This window comes from Solea senegalensis, linkage group LG10 (genome assembly GCF_019176455.1).
Source record: "Solea senegalensis isolate Sse05_10M linkage group LG10, IFAPA_SoseM_1, whole genome shotgun sequence".
Taxonomy (NCBI): Eukaryota; Metazoa; Chordata; class Actinopteri; order Pleuronectiformes; family Soleidae; genus Solea; species Solea senegalensis.
Window position 1 is genome coordinate 3225620 of NC_058030.1, and position 21893 is coordinate 3247512.

At 40.4% G+C, this 21893-nt stretch overlaps 2 protein-coding genes across 3 annotated transcripts in view; both read right to left on the minus strand.

Moving 5' to 3' along the window:
* nrn1la (neuritin 1-like a) overlaps nucleotides 1-13618 on the minus strand; it is a 72450-nt gene extending 58832 nt beyond the window's left edge. The window contains exon 1 of the mRNA XM_044035830.1: nucleotides 13440-13618. Within this exon, the coding sequence (XP_043891765.1) occupies nucleotides 13440-13497 (58 nt within the window). The 5' untranslated portion in view covers nucleotides 13498-13618. The remainder of the gene's footprint in view (nucleotides 1-13439) is intronic.
* edc4 (enhancer of mRNA decapping 4) overlaps nucleotides 5073-21893 on the minus strand; it is a 33858-nt gene continuing 17037 nt past the window's right edge. Inside the window, exons 30-31 of one of the 2 annotated variants that reach the window (XR_006361131.1) lie at nucleotides 16875-17376; nucleotides 5073-5083 (exon numbers count right to left, since the gene is read on the minus strand). Coding sequence is in view for 1 of the 2 variants with exons in the window: in XM_044035829.1 (XP_043891764.1) it covers nucleotides 17193-17376 (184 nt within the window). In the remaining variant the exon portion in view is untranslated. Of the gene's footprint in view, nucleotides 5084-15503; nucleotides 17377-21893 lie in introns of those variants that run through there. The other variant, XM_044035829.1, reaches the window with a different exon arrangement.

Sequence of the window (21893 nt, forward strand, 5' to 3'; positions counted from 1 at the left end):
GGAGAATTAAGTGTGTACGAACGTTCACACTTAAGTCCAGAGAGAAAATCAGGAGCTGCTGGTCTGCTGCTGCCTACTTTGGTTAAGTTGGTGTGATTTATGTCAACTCAAACAAAATAACACATTTCAAGTAAATAATGGATCAACAACTCCTGTGTTCAGTGACGCAAAATCGCTGATTTTTTGGGCTTTGGTGCGGCAGAACGAGTGTGGGACGCGGAAAATCAGAAATACTGTTGTACTGTTTATACCAGCTGAGGAATTTTGACCTAGAACATGAAACAAATAACAATAAATGAAGTAGTAATGTTAGTAATCTCATTTCTCTAAACCTCGAGAGCTCAATATTTTCTCAGGTGCTACTTGTTGCTAAAGTTTGAGAACCACTGGACTCGTCACTTAACCCTGCTTGTCTCTGTTATTCTCAATAACGGCGCAAAAAGTTTAACCTAAACTAACTTCAACAAGCACAACAGTGAGTGTCTACCCTCTGCCCTCCTGCATTTATGTTACTCTCCTCCCCGTGATGCCAATAAGTGAACCTCCATCTGTCTGCCTGTTTGTGTCTCGTCCCGGCTCCCGTTTTGTAGATGTGTGTTTTGACCACCTGTCTCCTCCTGACCAGCGCGGGCGCCCCGTGGGACTCGTTTGCCTGCTCGCCTGTTCCCAACTATAAGCCTGCTCTTCAACAACTATTCTTAGTAAAGTCAATGTTGTACCTGCTCACCCTCAGTGTCCTCTGCAGCAGGGCCGACCCAAGCCTTTATGGGGCCCCGCTCTCCCACCACCCCACCATCCCTGGGCTTGACTAATATTGATTATAGTAACGTTATAATTGCATTCAATATTTGATAGCTGTGTTATTTAATCCAAACTAGGTACTAAGTATGATATGATATGATATGATATGATATGATATGATATGATATGATATGATATTATATGATATGATATATGATATTATGTGATATGATATGATGATATGATATGATATGATATAATATGATGATATGATATTATATGATATTATATGATATTATATGATATGATATGATATATGATATTATGTGATATGATATGATATATGATATTATATGATATTATGTGATATGATATGATATGATGATATGATATGATATGATGATATGATATGATATATGATATAATATTATATGATATTATATGATATTATATGATATAATATGATATGATATATGATATTATATGATATGATATGATGTGATATGACATGATATGATATTATGTGATATGATATGATATTATATGATATATGATATTATGTGATATGATATATGATATGATATTATGTGATATGATATGATATTATATGATATATGATATTATGTGATATGATATGATATTATGTGATATGATATGATATTATATGATATATGATACATGATACATGATATTATGTGATATGATATGATATTATGTGATATGATATATGATATGATATGATGAAGAATATTTGTTACACAGTTACACAAATGTGTTGTTAACAGCTTCATGGTTTAAAGTGTCGGACTGATATCGGTAAAAGTTTCTGCTGTGATTCTTCAAAACTCCATCCACCTTTTTTCCTCTACATGTCAACTTAGAAGAGAAACTTTGTTTTGTGTAAACAAATAACGACATTCAAGGTTTGGAACATTAAAACTATAAACAGCTTTAGTGAGGATTAACAGAGGACGCTGCGTGACAAAAACTAGTAAAGGTAGTAGTTACTAAATAGTGACTAATACTAAAGTGAGGCTGAAGCTCTAAATGACTAAATCACCAAATATTAAGTCATTATTTAGAGAATGTTTTCCATTGTGAGGACTGACTGGATCTTCTGAAATGTTGTTGTTGCCTCTTTAGCTCTGAACCTTCACTTCTATTCCCTGTAGACTACTGCACGTACACACACATACATAAACAGGAAGACGTAATCCTATAGAGAAAATAACAAACACCCTTAGCATACATGATATGGAAATCCTCCTCCTCCTCCTCCTCCTCCTCCTCCTGCTTCATGCCCCTGAGGCTGCAGCTCCGTGCTGTGCATTGTTATGTATCCTGTGTGTGTTTACACATGACTACACAAGTATCTAAGTATTAAATGTTCCACAGAAGGTTGATCTGTTTGTGTTTGACGCTGCTGTGTGACACGTGTTGCTCTCAAGCACATTTTTACATCAAATAAAACAGTAACAACAACCACCCTGAAACAAAAGTGACATTTCAGGACGACAAAATAAAAATAAACCAGTGGTTTATGGGACTTTTTCTATACCAAGTATCACCTGAGATAATACTCATCACCCTCCTCTTCCTCACATATACTTCACACACTGGTATATTGACATTAGATTAAGATGGAGCGAGTGAGAAGGTGACTCATTTTTTTCCTCCAAGTACCACTGGTGGCACACATACCACAGTTTGAGAACCATGGGGGAACAGAGGATCCTGCGACGCTTGCAATGTAACACGTGATAAAAAATGATGCAGGGAGGAGATGAATAAACTCAGACTAAGAAGTGTGGAAATAAGAATGTGTTTCACTTTGTACATAAAGTGCAAAGGGTGAAATCTTAAAAGTTAAGGTAATGGAAAAGTTGAGACACTAGAAACAGAAAGTGGAAGACAACTTTCACATTTTTGTTTCTCGTTGCCATTGTTCTCTTCCATCTTCTCACTGGTGTCTGGTTTCCCTTGACTGTCTAGATTCTTGTTTCTAAAGAAGTTGAGTTAGCTGTAAATAATGTTTTATTTTCTAAACCTTTAAAAGCCTCAGCTGTGCAGCCACAGACCTAAGCTTTGTCCACTTCTCTCTGTTGTGGGCGTTCATGAAAGCAAACACACAAAACCTAACTCACACACTGTCGGTGCATGAGGGACAGCTGTGGGCACGCACACCCACTGAAGCATGTGCATGTTTATTTTAATTCTCAAGTTACTTCACATCCTCACGGGTTTATCAGTGGACAGATGAGGATGATGATGCCAAACACAAACAAAGTTCAAGAATTTTAAGTTAAACCTATGAAGTTTTGCAGATCGGTCAATGTACGGCAAAGTTACAGGCCACTTCCTGTTTCGTGGCAAAATGGCAACTAAATTCATGATGGCTGACTTCCTGTTGGGTGGAGTCCATATTCGTAGACGTGTTCAGAGTTGGTCTCTTGTGTCACGTATGAATTTGCGAGCCAATCGGTCAATGCATGGCGGAGTTACTGGGCACTTCCTGTTTTGTAGCGAATGGTCGAAATTCATCAAAATTCCAATGGTTGCCGTGGCCATGCCGTTTGTATCTGAGTGACCTTTTGATGACTTTTCATCTTTAATGCGTGTTTTTTTTATGTTGGTACGACTAACGCTAATTATTTATGCTCAGACGAGTTTGTTTATTTAAGAAACATGCAAATTGCCAACATGGACGCCAAATTAAAAAAGGCCGACTTCCTGTTGCGTTGAGGCCATGGTCATAATAGACTTTTTTGTTTGTCTTGGGCTGTGACACGTTTCCACCAAGTTTTGTCAAATTTCGTACAACTTAGTTTTGGCTTTGTCCTACCGGGTGTAACCCTTGGGGGCGCTGCTGAGACATTTTGCACCACTTTTACATTTCACCTTTATTTTATGAAACTTGTCGCCAGTTTGGATGTGCGTGCCAATTTTTGTCCATTTTCACTAACGTTTAGTGCCTCAAAAATGCGATTGTTTCAGAAGAAAATTGATTAATTCCAGGAGTTCCAATAAGTCACTGTGTGTGTGAGTGCTTTTTAAAGAGAAGATGCAAAAGCAGAACAAATGAAAATGATATTAAAGCTGCAATAGACTGTAAAGTTGTCCTTGTGACGCTGAAAGCAGTGAACCCTCCACATCTATATTCATCCTCTATATACACTTTATTTTCATGTGATTTTTCTTGGCCTCTGGGACGATTGCAGAGATGAGTCAACACACAGCACAAGAGCAACTGCAGTATCCCACAAAACTCTGCAGAGAACACAACTTTGACTGAGGATCTACCATCGTTTTCACACGGGGGAAAACAACACAACACAACACAACAGCACAACTCAACACAAACACAACGCAACACAACGCAGCAACTTTACAACAGTGACCAAACAGGAAACACGGGGAACTCTTTGTCTCTATTCAATCTTGTTTTAAAGTCATAGGTGACAGCTGTAGCGCCCCCTCAGGTCACACTTCCACTTTGTTGTTTGTGTCTTTCTTTCCTTCCATCCATTCTTTGTTTTTTTCTTTTATTCCTTCCTATCTTTCTTTCCTTCCATCCTTCCTGTTTCTTCCTATGCTTCCTTCCATTACATTCCATCCTTTCTATCTTCCTTTTCTTTCCTTCCATCAATCCTTCCTTGCCTCCTACTTTTCTTCCCCACCGCCTTTCCTTTCTATATTTCTTTCGTCCTTCCTTCCTTTCTATCTGTTCCTTTCTACATTTTAATAGTAATCATTAAAATGCTTTTATTGTGACATCATTCCATACCAAAACAAGCACTTTTACTTTGAAATTCTCTGGAATAATCATCATGAATATCTTAATTGTGATATCGTGATGTGATATTTTCCTTTGACGTCTCTGATGAGCGCGGTCCTCACAGACAGTGACGTCACGACTACGTCCAACCTCCGCCGTAAATGGAACGTACCATTTTACTGGATCTTCTTTTTTTATTTTATTTTATTTGATTTAACAGCATTGTGGGGTAATTCTGTCTGCACATCAGAGACGCGGCGAGAACGTCATCAATCTGAAGAGGCTGCGCAGTCTGGACATTTATTACTATAACAGGCGTAATCGCATTTTCTGCCCATTAAGAGCGAAGGCAGATTCCATTTTGACTGAGTATGACGGCATGCGCACACACACACAGTAACACACACACACGCAGTAACACACACACAGTAACACACACACACACACTTCTCCATCTACGCCGCTAATGGCCACATCAAAGACGTCTTCATTAACCTGTGAGGGAAACAAATTCCCACCTCGTTTGTCTTTAAAAAGAGTACAAAAGGCAGTTTGCTGTGTGTGTGTCTCTGGCCCTGTCCCTGTCCCTGTCTCTGTCTCGTCTTTGAGGACGCTGGAGTTGGAGAGTTTTTCTCAGGATGTCTTGTGTGTTGGCTTCAGACCATGTTAAATTAAATTGTCCAGAGGCTCTGGTCAGTGATCCATGATGGCCTGTCTTCTCCTGACAGTGCTTGATGATAAATACATGGTCCTGATCTGTCTCTGTGTCTCCTTCTCCTCTCCATCTTATTCTCTCCCTCCCTCGATGTCCACTTACCCTCTGCCTCTCTCACTCACCTTCTCTCCCCTCTTGAATTTTGTTCTTGTAAACTTCATTGCAGTTAAACATCTCCCTCTCTCTCTCTGACTCACTTTCAGACTGAAAGTCAACACTGTCTGCACTCTGTCCCCTTAGAATTAACTGTGTGTGTGTGTGTTCCTGGTATTCCTTATGTTGTGGGGACCTAACTGTGTTTACAAAGTCACGTTACAGGGATTTGTCTTCCTTATGGGGACAAAAGTCAACCACATTGTAAGGTGAAGATGATGTTTTAGTATGGCTGAGGTCAGGGTTAAGGTCAGGGTTAAGGTCAGGGTTAAGGTAAGGGTCAGTAGTTATAGTTAAGGTTGGATTAAGTGAATGTATGTCAACGCAATGTCTCTGAAGTCATAGAAACCAGTGTGTGTGTGTGTGTGTGAGAGAGCTCCATATGTCTTTGGAGACGTATGCACTCACATATAAATGTGTTAAACTTTACTCTTAGTGGCCACACACACACACACACACACAAATACAAAGAGGAGACGAATACAATTAGAAAGATTACAGGACAGTAGTAAAGGACAGTGACTCCTTAATATAGTATATAATATATATGGTGTGTGTGTGTGTGTGTGTGTGCAAAGATACAGTATGATTAAGTTGTGTGTGTGTGTGTGTGTGTGTGTGTGTGTGCATGAATATTCATGCTCAGTGTAGTTTGGGGATAGAGAGAAAAGAGTCACGCTCCACTAGTACTTCATTACTGGGTCTGTGTGTGAGGAATCTCACATTCACACACACACACACACACACACACACACACACACACGCTGGTTCTGCATTGTTTGTGTGGACGCTCATAGACATAATGCTTTCCCGAGCTCATTACCTTAACCTTAACCATCACAACTAATGCTGCTTTTCCAATATACAGTTATAGCACGGCGTGTTATGTTTTTGCCTTTCCATCAGTGATAGTACCTGGGGTTTTTTTTAGTACCAGCTCTGATAAGGTTCCAAGCGAGCTAATCCGATACTAAAATGGTCAGAGAGTGTCGTCACTGGAAGAGTCATGAGCGCGACGTCCAACATGACAAGAATCAGAGCGAACAATGACGGACTCAGTTAAAGAGACTTAAAAATCCTGAAAATATGCGTTAATCTCCAACATTTAGCGAAGGAAACTGCTGAAAGACGGTGATCGTGAGTCGAATCACAACCTGTTCAGGGAAGTACTGAACGATTCTGTGAACAAATCTTTTTAATGAACTGATTCTCATGATTCAGTGCATCCAAAACAACTGCTTTACAAGTCACTAGTTTGCGCGTTTGTGTCGTGTATAAAACGTTTCATGCAGCCATGCTATGATGACCCCGCCCACATTGAGGAGGTATTATATTGTAATGGAAAAACGATACCAAACAGAGTAGAGTAGAAAAGATCCATAAGGGTATAACCCTAACCTAACAAAAGTCAGACCTTCTAAGAAGTGAGGACCAGCCAAAATGTCCTCACTTTGCCAAAATGTCCTCACTTTGCCAAAATGTCCTCACTCCGTATGGTTTTTATGATTCTTGGTCCCCACAAAGGCATAAATACAACAACACGTGTACGTTCACTATGTTTGCTGGTGTCACTGTGGTCGGGAGTATGTTGTCTTCCAATTGGAAGGTTGGGGGTTCGATCGCCAGCTGCACTAGCCTACAGGCCCGTGTGTCCCCTGCATGGACAAGAACGGGCAAAATTGTAGCATAAAGAGATTTAAGAGCCAAAATGTCCGTTTCCTAATTCTCTGGACATTTCCCAGAGCTCGTGGACTAAAAATAGCACATGTTGGTTATTGATTGGAAAGAGGAGCTGAGATTATTGGGAGACTGAGAGACAGATGGAGAGTAAAAGTGACCGCAGTGTCCCGATCGTCGAGTGCTCATGGGCCACGAGCCTCGAGCAGACGGTCGCCGGTCAAAATCCCGTTTACTGCGTGTCTGTACCTCACATTTCACTTCCTCTTATTTGAATAAAAGTAAAACAACAACTGTGAAAGAAAGAAAAGGAAGGAAAGGAAGATAGAAAGGAAGGAAGGATGCACGGATGGATGGATGGATGGGTGGAAGGAAAGAGAGACGGCAGGAAGATAATAAGGATGAAAGACTGATAGAAAGGAATGAAGGAAAGGAAAAAAGAAAGATAGGAAGGAAAGATGGAAGGAAATAAAAATAGGAAAGGAAGGAAGGATGGACGACGGACAGGAAAAAAGAGTAAATAATTGTTGACGATCATGTGATAAAAGCACTCATGTTCACAGCTTCTGTCAAACTTTATTCTGAAAATTCTCAGGGTCACTTTCTCTTACAGCCGGACAAAACAGAGATGGGCACACGTAACCCCGCCTCTAGACCCATGAGAGGTCACGCGAAGGTCAAACCACAAAACCACTGTTACTGTATCACTGTGTTCAAAAACACTCTAATTATGTCAAAACGCAGAAAAAGAAAAGAAATACAGTTAACTTTTTATTTATCTATAAACATTGAGCACAACATTGATTTGATCTTTATTTGATTTTATCGATTAATCGAGTACTTGTTTGGTCCATAAAATGTCTCAATTCAGTTTTAATTCTTTGTCATGTGGAAAAAAGAAAATGAAAAGGAAATAATATTGACATTTAAGAAGCTGAAAAAACTTGTTTAAATAATAAAAAAATCCCTGAAATCCCTCAATCATTAAAAGATTAATTTAGTAATTGATTAATAATCAACTAACTGTTTTTATTGCAGCCCTAGGGTGTGAGTTTCCTTTGTTTTACAGGAAAGTTAGTGTTATTTATTTGGCTTTTTTTATACTCAGATGTGAGACGGCTTCACAAATTAACCACGAAAAATAATGTTTCTGTCCAGGAATGCAAGTAAATAACTATAATTTGGCATTTAATCAAGAAATAATGATGTGCTTTTACTATTGTTTGTGTTGTAAAATTCATGGGTAACAATAATAACTTTATTTTAGCATTAAAAAATCATGTCAGTTTAAAGCGCTTCTACATACTGATGTTTTAACCATTATAGAAACATAAAAAATGACTGATGTGACCTTGTAAAGTCTCACAATTCAACAAGGACAGAAACGAGAGACACATTTGTCCTTCGTAAAGGAAGTGAAGACATGTCTCCACTGCCCTCGGGGTTGTTTTTGTTCACTGCGTCTTTGACACTTTGTGATCTCATGACATGTCAGCGTGTGTGTGTGTGTGTGTGGGGGCTCTTAACGCCCTGCTTTTATTTTGTTAATCATGAATAAAATCCTTGAAATGTGCTGCGCTTTGATTTGAAACATTAGACGCAGGACCTTCACCATCAGATTTATCAATATTTGTGAATCCCTAATGAGAACTAAGGGACGTGGGAAGAGAGGGGAAGGGAGAGGAGAGGAGAGGAGGGGGATGATGAAAGGATGAAAGGAGCAGAGAGATGAGAGACAAATTTAAGATGAAAAAGACTGGATGGAGGGATCACATAGAGCAGGAGGGGGTGACTTTAGATATGAGAAGTGAGTGAAACGAGGAGGTTTGCTGGAAGGAAAGAAGGAAGGAAGTGGGGATGAAGGAAGGAGGAAGGAATGGAGGAAGGAGAGGGTAGAGAAACTTGTGTGTGATCTTTGTGAGTTTGAAAAGGGGGGGAAAAAAAGAGGAGGAGGAGGAGGAAGGTGAAGCATGAGCAGTTTTCCTTGAGACTTTAAAATGGGTTTTAATGAGGAATCTTCCACTTCATGTGTCTGTGTGCTGCAGTTTTTAAAATATAAAATAAAAAAACACTGCAGTGAGCCCACTGAGACGAGGGTTAGGAAGTGTTTCCTGAGGAGAAGAACAATTAAAATCCAAATATAATCTCCCTCTCGCCCATGGACTGTGCTTTTAATGTGATCATCGGGGCAGGGATGAGGACGCAGAGGCAAGAGGACAGGACAGGAGACCTGGACCCAGGGGGACGACGACAGAGTCTTCCCCTCTGACTCTGTCCCTCTTACATGCATGTTAAAAGACTGATTTTAGTCAGACTAAAACAATAATTTGGTTTCCTTAATGTCATATAAACGTGTTAGTCTGACTAAAATTGAGCTATAGTCTTAGTCAGACTAACTGCAGTTCATAGTCCAATTACTCCTGCATATATATATATATATATATATATATATATATATATATACACACTCTTAAGGTCTGTTCTATATATATACACAGTATACAAATACACACATAAATATACACACATACACACATAAATATACATATATATGTATATATATATATATATGAGTATATATATATATATATATGTATATATATATACATACTCTTAAGGTCTGTACATACTCTGCAATATAACAGGGTTTGTGTTCTCAAGGTGCATTAACCGAGGTGCACATATGTATATATATACATATACATATATATATATATACACACACTGTTAAAGTCAGTACACATGTACAGACGACAGATTTGCATTACGATAATTACGCGACAGTTTGTGCTTTCGGAGAAATTCCAGCGGTTTCTGAAAGCTGACAAGTCGCACGTCAAAGCCAGCGTTGGTGGTTATTACAGTCATTTTACACGCGCTGTGTCAGGAAGCCGGAGAATCAGCGTCTTTGTCTTTGTTCACCACAAAGAGGAGAAAGAGAGAGTTGGAAGAACGAACAATCCAAAATGATTCAGTTTTAATGATTCCTTTCAAACGGAGCAAAGAAACCAGAAATGATTCACAGAGACACTTGTTTTCATGAAAAAGCACTCAAATCGATTATGAGAATAGTTGATGATGGATTAATAATCGATTAATCGTCGCAGCCCCTTTGCACAAGTATTTAATGTGTTCCTGCCAGAGTACGTGTGTACAGCCAGAGGCATTTTACAACATTTGCATATTCTGCAAGTGCTTTTTTTTCTCAAATGTCTCTAAAAAAAAAACTAGAAAAAGAGAGAGAAAATAAGTAAAATACAGAATGTGGATGGCATGGAAAAAAGCAGCTTCAGTATGCTGGATTAAAGTCTGATACTGTTAATAATCCTGCAGCCAAAAATCAAATTACATCCTAATTAGGTTGTAACCAAAGAACAAAAGGTCATCTTTAATGGATCAGTTAAGAAAATCCAAGAACGTCTGCATTCCATTTCAGTCGCGTGAACACTGTCTCAGTGTCTCACCGTCTCTCAGTGTCTCAGTGTCCCGGTGTCACGGCTGACACTTCATCATCATCATCAATCACCATGAAGTAACAAACGTCGGCCGTGAGGAAGGACTTACAGCGCGAGCTGTAATCACACACACAATTATCTCACACCCAAGACACATTTAGACGTCGCCCGTGAAAATAAACGCAGCCGTTAAATATTCATGAAGCAGCAATTAAGTCCAAAGAAATGATCGAGGCCGACTGACCGGCTCACAATCAGCCCCTACTGAGAGAGAGAGGGCACGGTTCTCAAACTGTGGCATGTGTACCACCAGGGGTACGCGAGCTTCCTCTGCTGGTACTTGAAGGAAAAGTAGAAAAACTTTTTTGTTTCTGCTGTTTATACCAGAGTATGGTTTGAGAAACACTTTCTACTTTCTACTAGTCGGAATATCAAGGTTGAGGGGGCGTGTCTTCAACCGGAAAACATACCAAAACAATGCAGATAAACCCCACAAACTCTTGTGTTTGTTTCACATTAAACTGTTTTTTGAACCTCTGACGTTTGACGACATCTGGAACCAAAACAAACAAGTGCTTGTACCTCAGACAGCAGATTCCAGTCAGAGGTCAAAGCTTTTGAGTCGGATTTCCAACTCGGAACAATAACGTAGCTTTCTCCACCATTATACCGCTGTAAACGCTCCTCTTCTTCAGCCAGGTAACTTCCACCTACTAAGTTTCCCCCTTATTCATTTGAGCAGCGCCACCTTGAGGAGACATGAAGTAGTGATGTCTGGTGGTGAGTAGGGCTGGACGATCTCGACATTTTAATAATAAATAGTAATAAAATAAAATAAAAAATTTTATAATAAAGAAATAAATCGATATATATTAAAATATCGAGATATCGGCCAGCCCTAGTGGTGAGTGACTGGCAGGGACTGTTTACTTTAGAGCGCCTTCATTTGTTGGGCGAACTTTACATTTTGACCCATACATACGCTGGTATATACAGTGGAACAGTATATACCAGAGGAAGCTCATGTACCACTGGTGGTACACGCACCACAGTTTGAGAACCGTGGCTGTAGCGTGCTTTTTAAAAGACCCTTGATGAGATGCTTTTGCATCCATGTTTTCTCGGCTGGGTCAACTTGGAGGTGACGTCACTCCCAGTTCCCACTTCCGATCTAAATGGGAACGCAAACACCGGAATATGATAATATACAGAACAAGTCACGTCAATCAGTCATTCAGAGGGACGGAAAAGACGGAGGACAGAGGACAGAGGACAGAGGAGAGTTTCCCTGGAGACTCTGCTGCTGCTGCTGCTGCTGCTGCTGCAGAGGACGTGGACAGATGTGCTTCATTCATCATTCATCTCCATCAGTGGGACTTTTTATTTTTTCTCACCCCCTCCTCTCTTTTCTTTAACTCTACTGTGTCAAACTCTCCTGGGAATCCTGTCCCATCTATTCCCTCATCATCATCATCATCATCATCATCGTCATTGTTCTGGCATCTGCATCCGCAGCAGCAGCAGCTCAGGGTGATGATGAGGATGATGATGATGATGATGTGGTCGTAAACATTATTTTAAAGTACAATATATAGTGTAAGTCAGTATTATTGTTCATTGAGTCTGTGACGGACGGCTGCAGCGACAAAGAAAAAAAAAACAAGCCTGAATGATGTCACAGTGATGTCACAGTGATGTCATCAGGGTCCTTCTCAAAATCAATCACTCAAACTTTATTGCTATAGCAGTTTCTATACCCGTCATAAATTGTGTTTATGAGTTTATGAGACACGCAGGTTCTCCTCAGGACACCGACACCTTTGACACGTTTCAACAACCAAATTCAAATCTTACCAAGGTCTAAACTTAACCAGTGAAGTCCTGCATCATTAGGGGGTCACAGGTTCTGGTCTTTACAAGGTCAGTGCACGAGGTCACAAATATGTAGCTCGTCTTCTTTGGACACTGCGTTGATTTCCATTCATTTAAACAGACTGAACGCACGATTATCAGTAGCCTCAATATAGGAAAGGAAGGAAATCGTCTTTATTGTCATTATACAACCGACAGATGGAGGCGCTGTGACCGAGCGGGTCACAGCACCTTCTTACTGTGAGGCAACAGTTCTAACCGCTAGTGAACATTCATAATGAAAAAAAACAAGAGGAAGAACTAAGTAAATCATAATAAAATAATAATACTAATGATGTGCTGTCAAGTTGCATTCTGGGAAATGTAGTATTCAGTGATTTAAGAGCGTCACACACACAAGGGATTTAAAGAAGAAGCTTTTGACCTTTGACTGTAAACTTTCATTCACTCATCCATCACGTATTAATTGACATGAACTCTCAGATTCCATGTGATTCTGCCGCTGCTGCACTCTTTGCCGCGTGGAAGCTGAGACTCAGCTCCAGCTGTTCCACAGCAGCTGTTTCTCAGTGTGTGTGTGTGTGTGTGTGCGTAACGATCCTGCCCCCACCTCTGGGAACACACACACACACACACACACACACACACACACACACACACACGCACTCCTACTGCACCACAAGGTCATGTCAGTCTTATTCTAGTTTTAAATATCGTGTCACGGATGCAGTGAGTGAGTGGGAAGCACACGTTCCGTGGGAGGATGCTGCTGCTGCATGGATGATGGTGATGGGGGAACACGCGGGACCCCCCCCCCAATTTAACCGCGCACAACCTATGCACAGTCTGCAACAGATTATCACACCCAGCAGCATCTGATAATCCGATTAACACCACGACAGTGGGGTTAGTCGTTTTTACGCACCGTTTACGCACGCGCGCCACTCGCAGCACACGCCGCATTGGGAAGTTCCAGCGCGTTTCTCACACACTCAGCCACTCATTCATTCATTCATGCATACATTCATTCATTCATTCAGTCAGCACTTACTCAGAAGCAGAGCAACAGGCACGAAGAGGAGACGCGCAGAGTGGATCAGAGACGCCATGGTGACCCGACACAACTTGTCCTTGGACCGCACAGAGTTTCAGCCTGGCACCGGAATTTTCCCCACAAGTTTTTCTCCTCTTTTCTTCTTCTCCTTCTTCTTCGCCTCAATGACGAGATTCTGGTTTTTATTTTTCTACTCCTCGAAGTGTCTCCCTCCCTCCTCCTGTCCTTGTTGGTGCAGCTCTGTACTCCAGTGTTCAAGCATCCACAGTGCGCTCCCCCCCTGCGCTGAAGGGGAGGAGGGAAGGAGGGAGGGATGGAGAGAGGGAGGAGGGCGCGTCCGTGCCGTGGAGAAGGAGGAGGAGGAGGAGGAGAATGAAGGTGTGCAGTCCCAGATAAGGTCTGGGTGGTCAGAAAAAGTTACATTTCTCTTATTTCATTCACTAACATGATCATTTAAATACCTGCTGCAAGTTTTCAAACTATAACAACAACCAGGAGGAGGAAAGTGTGGATGATGGATGATGGATTTAATCACATGTTTAATTTGGAAAATATCAATTTCATTTAGTTCTCACAGCTGCAGGAAGAAGAAAATGTTCCCAAATGTAAAAAATAAAATTGATGGTGTTCTCAAATGTCTTGTTTTTATCGTCAGTTTTTTATTTTATTTATTATTTTGTTATTTGGAGCAAAAAAAACTTTAAACATTCATTTTAGAAGCTGAAAAACCCCAGAAAACCTGTTATAATCATAAAAAAAAGATAAAACAATTGATTATCAAAATTGTTGGCAGTTAGTGTGATAATGGAGTAATTGTTTCAGCTATAGGAATGAGTGTGTACTGACAGTAAAATACTGTGTATGTGACTAAAAATGCAACGATTGAGCAAATTAAAATGGAATCATGAACATTTCACTGTGCAGAACAGTTACATCTGTGTTTCTATACAATAAATTATATATAAAAACTTGACATTTGTTTCTTTCTTTCTTTTGTGTACACTACTAAAATAGATATATTTATTTCTTACCAAACATAAAGTGTGTTTCATGCTATTTAAATGTTGATGTTAAATACAGCGCTGTGCAAAAGTCTTACCTCTTCTGTTTCTGTGATCGTTTGTCTTTGGATTGAAATGATGTAAACACACCTGATTCAAATGAGCGCCTCCTTACCAGAGTCTGACGAAGAGCTAATCAGGTGTGTTGGAGCAAAGCAGCATCGAAAACACGGAGAGCACCGAGTCCACGAGGACCAGGAGTGACACAGGAAACAGTTATATAATCATTCTGTCATCTGTCAACCAGTTTTAACTCAATACATCACGTGTATAACTTCAAGTTCCACCATGTCTGGATTAAACCTGGTTACACTTGAAAGAAAAGAAAGAAAAAGACATTTGTAGACATGAAACGGTTTTAAGAGACCCAGGGTCACACTTTAACCTGTAGATGCTGTTTTTGTATCTGTACATTTTTCTGCATGTGTTGCGTGATCTAATGGTGGTGATCTAACAGTACTGTACATTCCTACAATTATCACAATAACCTAGTTCATCGCAGTTATTTTTGAATCTGTCAGTCATTTTATTACTACTAGTAAGAAATAACTGTCTTTGTTTTGCCCACAAACTAAAAATGATTCCGTTTTAATGATTTCCTTGTTACATGGAGCAAAGAAACCAGAAAATATATCACATTTAAGAAGCTGAAAACCCTGAGAAACACCCAAAACTAAAATAATTACCTCATGAATGTAGTGGAGTGATTTAAATGCATTAAAGTGAATATAGTTTGCACGGACTTTAAAAGTAGAGGGGGGAGCATCTTCAGGTCTGTGTTCTGGAGGCACGAGAACATCATCATCGGCATCAACGATAAAGACAAAATAAAAAATTGAACAAGCCTTTTTTTTATTCCAAAAATGTTCGGGGTAAAACAAACTGTAAAAGATACATAACATAAGCAACAAACAGTGGACCAGAGAAGACAAAGGTGACAGAGTGAAGCCTGACCTTCACAGTCAAAACGTTCCATCTCTTCATCTCTCTTTTTTTTTTCTCCTTCCACTCACTGACATGATGAGCAGTCAAATGTTTCCAAACAAAAACAAAAACAGGTTCCTCTTCTTAATGCAACTCTGTTTACGCCTCCTCACCACACGGTATTTATTTATTCTTTTTATTTTCAATGAACTAAATGGAAACTGCCGCGGGACAAAGTGTGAACGTTAAAGGCCCGGCTCGGAAAACAAAAACAGGTTGAATACAATAAGGCACTTGCTACACAAATCCACCTTAACTGAGTCTAAAATGCAACAAAGTCAAACAAACGTCTACTTCACAATCAAACGTGCGTCCAACTCACGTTTGTACACGACGCCAGATACTGTGAGAGCAGGAATGATTTCACATGAGTGCACAACTTAAATGGTGGTGATGATGACGACGATGTGCATGTCCAAATAAGTGCTGCCTCCTAGAGCGCGTGAGACGCAACTACACCACTTTATTTGGAACCTCCTGATAATAAACGACAGTCAGCAGTAACAATAATGCTCGGGACGTGTTTGATAACTAGTTTTGACAACTTTTTTTTTTTAAAGCAAGTATACAAGTCTTACAAATACTACATGTCATTATATGTATATATTTATATATATATATATATATATATAAAAAAAAGAAGGCGGGCCGTCACAGGAGAAAAGAGTGGAAATCTACCAGGGGAAGAAATATTACTTTGAAAGACTGTCGTACACACTTATTAAACTTAAAAAATGTGTCTCTTTTATTCATTTATTTGTATTTGTTTCCATCGGGAAAAATGATTAAAGAGATTTGTGAAAACAAGGTTAGTTTGAGTAAAAATAATTGTTGATCCTCAGTGAGATTTTGGCCTGTTGTCATCTCCAAACTAACGAGGAATAAAGTTGAACGGAAACATGCCTCCAAACATAAACTGGCTTTGGGACGATAGATATTTTTGCTCTGTGATTACAGAGAACCGACGTTGAAGGTGCCGGGCATCAATTTCAATCCGAAGAAAACTGAAAAATGAAAACACGACTCCCTTTTTTCTTGTCCAGTAACAAAAAAACAGAATGAAAAAGGGTCAGAGGATCACATCAGAGGAGAAGGAAACGGTGTGACGCGTGGTCTCGTGGACCACTCAGCTGTACATTCTGTTGATGTGAGGTCAAAACAAGTGTCCAGGACTGTGCGTATGGGAGACGGGGGAGGGGACCACAGTTACCGGGCTCTCGTCTCTGAGACAGTCGTTCACGGAAAAAAGGGATAAAAGGACGAGAGGGCGCTCAGGCCGTCTCTTGAGGGGAGCAGCAAAAAAATCTGAAAGAAATCTACAGTGAACTTAAAGAGTCTCCTCAACAAACAACAGCCATCTCTGTGTCCAGACTTTTCACCATCTTACATGTGTGTGTCTACGGGGGAAAAAGAAGGGGAACTAAAGTAGTCCACTATTTAAACGTGACGTCTCACTGGTGCAGTAGGATGAGAGGACAGGATCGGAAAGGACATGAGGGGGACGTCAACTTAAACCAAGTGAAAAGTTTCAAACTTGTTCATGGAGGAGCCGCCGCTGTCGTCGTCCACCAGCGACCGACAAGGTCCGTCCTCGTCCTTCGTGCTCCAGCAAACAGCTTTAAAGTGAAGTTTTCCTGCGCGTCTCAACAAAAACTGGACAAAATGGTGTGAGCTTGCTTTCTCTTACTCGAAAAACCAGGGGGGACTAGTGGGTGACGAGGCCCTGCAGCATCATCATCAGGCGCCGCGCCCTCTTACAGAGCAGGCTGTGCGGGTCCTGCTGCAGGAAGGTGAAGAGCTTGGGTCGGACCTGAGCCAACACGGACGACATGTGGTCTCTCGTCAGCGGGTCGCTGTGGTCCAGATTCATCACCGCGTCCTCCAGGTAGCTGCATGTGGACACATAGGGAGAGAGAGAGAGAGATCATGAGAGAGATCATGATACAAACATTGTTCCAGACATTTTTTCTAAACTTTTTCTGTCAAATCCGTCTCAAATTTCCTCATCACATCCAAGCGAGGTGTCTAAAAACAGAGACGGCATCAATAGTGGTTCCACAGGTAACTGGAGTCAAGACTCTGGAGTCCACCAAGTCTCCGTTTCCGAGAGTCAACACTCCGCCCCTCTCCTTTTAAAAGTTCTGAATCAGGACAAATGTCACCATTTCTTTCTTGGACCATAATCTATATCCCCAGATTGAACCAAAATCTGTTCTTCACATTCCGAGTCACACTGCTCACAAAACCGACAAAAACACAACCACACTGGTGGACACAACAATGAAAATCAAATACAAAGTGAAGGAGATATACTTCACAATTCACCACGGGCAGTTACTCAATTGTTTACACGGTTGATGATAGAGACTAAACATTGTTGTGTGTGGTCTTATCGCACCCTGAGCGGAGTTAGCAGGAGCGACACTAAAAGATGGCGAGGGCTGTGATGAATTAAACACGAATTGATCGTCATAAAATGGCTAACCTTGTCGAGTAATACGAGACGCATCACAATGCAAATGACAGAGGAAGTGACATCAAGTCAGCTCCTCACAGCTTCTCTTTTAAAAGGGACAAGGTGTCGTTCCCGTTCCATTGTTTGCGGTTACGTGACGGTTAACCATTGATATTTCACCACAGCAGTAAAAAGCACGTCAGCTACGAGCAAATCCTTTATTGATACAAATATGCTATAAGTCAGGGGTGTCAAACTCATTTTTGTTCAGGGGCCACATACAGCACAATTTGATCTCAAGTGAGCCGGACCTGTAAAAATAGTAAAATAATAGCATAATAACCTATGAACAACAAGAACTCCATTTAATGAAGGATATTTTTACCAAACATGAAGTTTCTTGAGAAATATAAGTGCAATTTCAACAATATCGTGCCTAAATGTACTATTTACACATCACACTGGCTCTATAAAAAGGCACAAACATTTAGTCACAGGTATCTGGAAGAGATTTAGATTGTAATCGTAGGGTGAAATTTTAACAAATTCATCCTGTGGGCCGGATTGGACCCTCTGGCGGGCCGGTTCTGGCCCCCGGGCCGTATGTTTGACACCCCTGCTATAAGTGCTGTGAACACAGCAGCTACAATACACCGTATACTAGCAGCGGGCCTCACGAAACGATACACAGTCCACGATACCAATAATATCACGATACAATGATACGTCACGGTAACTGAAGAAAACTAAACAAGAACAAAGTGCATAAAGTCTACGTATCGGACGTGGATGGGGCATTTCTTAACGTAGCTTTCTCCACCATTATCCCGCTGTAAACTCCCTCTTCTTCAGCCAGGCACCACCATGAGGAGACAGTGACTGTTCACTTTAGAGCACCTTCATTTGCTCATTAAAATAACGATATCTACGTATCGATTAACATATTGGACAAGGAAGGATGACGATATATCACCAAATAGATATTATATCCCACCTCTACTGTATACACTATATTAAGAATAAGACGAATAAGAGCATTAGAAGATGCTGATCATTTGCGATTGCTTTTTCCGTTTTTAAAATATCATGATTTATCTTGTAGCTGGTTCCAGGCTATTTTTCTGAGAATCAAACGAGATGAGATAATGAAAAACTAATTGAACACAACAGGTTTTTTTTGTTCTTTGTAGAGTTGTGTAATAAATCTGAGGCTTAATTCACTTAATTCACGCAGATATAAAAGGCAGTGCAGAGACACGGTGTGTATTTTGACCCTCGGAGCAGCTGCAGAGAACGGTGAAAGTATCTCTCTATTCCAGCCATCTTTCACTGTCTGAATTTCAAACGCCGTCCTTGATCGTCTTCCTAGCTGCCGGCTCACTGTGCGAGTGCGGCTTTCTTCGCTCTAGTGCCATATCAGAAATTTAGTTCTGCTCACTCTTACCTGCGCCTCTTCCCCTCACTAATTATTTTTGTCACCTCTGGTAAAACCGACACCAGTCTGTGCTTTTATTTCCGTTCAGCACTCCCGACCTCATTGTCTTTAAAGCTCCTAAAAACTTGAGGACAACAGCACAACACAAACTGTTACAGGAGCAGAAAAAGTACTGGAGGGAAGAATGGCAGGAAAAACAAGACGATTAACGACACAAGGACAGGCAAGGAACAGAATCGTGAGCATCAAAAAATTGCAGAGCTATTCAGAAGATGATCTGAGCTCCCCCGACAGCTATGAAGCCGGGCTACAGACAGAGCCGGGTGATGGGGTCAGCAGTTTAGCACTGTTTAGCGCCCAGGAGACAGTGGATAATGGACGCACAATGGAGATGAGGCAGGGAGCAAAGTTTAGGCAAAGACTAACTATGTTATTGATCAAGGGAGGCGCAGGACTCGGCTTGCGTGGGAGACGTTAAATGCAGTACAGAAAAACGAGTTTGCACTATCGCTTTGTAATGAAATGGGACTAAAACAAGGGTCGGAAAGGCAGGGAAAGGCCAACAATGTCATCACGCAATCGACACAACCTCCGGTCAGCTCCCTTGTCAAAACTACGCCTCCTGAAACACAGGATTGTTGTGTTGTTGTTGTTTTTAATGTACATTCTTTGTCATTTGTCCATGACTTACAGGCCAAACTCTGGCTGTCAGTGTGTGAAGTAGAGCGTGGCTCAGGTTGACAACAGCCCAACACATGTCCTGTATATCTCGTTCACGACAAGTAGAATAAAGGCCCCATTTATACTCTATGCAGGAGACGGACGGAGCATTTTATTTGTCCATACTTTGCGTTCATTTCATGATGAAATGGAGCAATAACACTGGAAATTGTAGAGACAGTAGAGTCAATTGGTGGCATGTTTCAGAGAGAATCGCTGCGGAATTACATGCATCTATTCTATATGACATTAATGGGACGACTTACATACGATGGTCTAAATTCCACCACTGCGAAATCCGCATGCGTTTTCTGTCCATTACGGGTCAAGCACAATAAAATAACCTCTTCAACGGCCACCATGTTTCTAATTTTTTCAAATTCACCTTATTTTACTGTATGTTCCACTGAAAGAACTTAAAATGACCATGTCAACTAACATAAACGACCCCAACCCATGCCCCACAATCATGTCAGACCCCTGCACGGCCCATCAGGTCACCACCGGGCTCAGGTCAGGTTCCCAGGCTGTAGTGTGAATGCACGGACATGAGAGGACATGAGAGAGGCCAGTCAGTTATTTATCACTCCTCACTCGGACATGAAGTCCCGATTAAAATGAGTTACAATTATTGTTTTTCAGACACATTAATTTATTGACGGCTGCCAGGGCTTCAATATGATCATAATACAAACAAAAACGCCCGGGCGGAATTCGGTGAACGGAGAAACTTAAAAAGTTTACAGGTTTTTGATAAAATCTAATCAAATTTTTCAAAATTATTAAGTTAAGCTGCACCGCAAGACAGAGGCCTTACATCAAACTTGAGAGGTGAGAGGCGATAAGTGAATGAGATTATGAAACGCGACAAAGAATCTGGAAAGCACGGGGGGCCGGAGAGAGGACGGATCAATATTTACATCATTTCATACTATAAACAGATCATATATTTCCTGTCAACATTCATGAGCAGAGGTTTTATTTGAATCATAAACGCTACAGACGTTTTAAATTCAGCCAAACTTAAAGTGAAATGAGTAAAACTACGCAGTGAAGATATATATGTGTGTGACGCTATTGTTTTGATTATGTAAAGGACCGATGTAAATACACGGACTATATATTGTACTACATATATTACGTTTTATGATGTTTACATGAGTTATTTACTAAATTAATAAATTAAACATCAACTATTTTAATAATCGATGAATCAGTTTGAGTGTTTTTTTTTCAGCTTCTTAAATAAAATAAAAAATATTTTCTGGTTTATTTGCTCGGAGGACAAAAGGAGGCATTTGATACCAACATTGTTTCCTGGTACTGGATTAATCGAGAAAATAGTCAACAGATTAATCTGTTGATTTATATTCATGTTCACAAGTTATAGAGTATAAAATTAACATTTTCTGACATTTAATGGACGACAACAAATCAACCATTCAAGAACACATTTGACAGATTTAACAATTAACGATTTATTTTTACGATACTATTTTAGCACTTTTAATTAACATGAAAATGAGTATTTTATTAAAAAAATACCACATCCTTTCATGAGCATCCATGTCATGTGATGTCATCAGATATTGTTACCACACTAGATGAAGAGACGGCACCTTTTTTATGTCCTGTGTTGTCTATTTCACAATGTCCAGTGTGTTCATCTATAAATAACACGCCAACATAAAGACATCTCACCTGACGTTATTATACCACTGTGCATTATAAACACACACGCGCACACGCACGCGCACACACACAAACACGTTGCATGGAAACAGCACTCGTTTCCT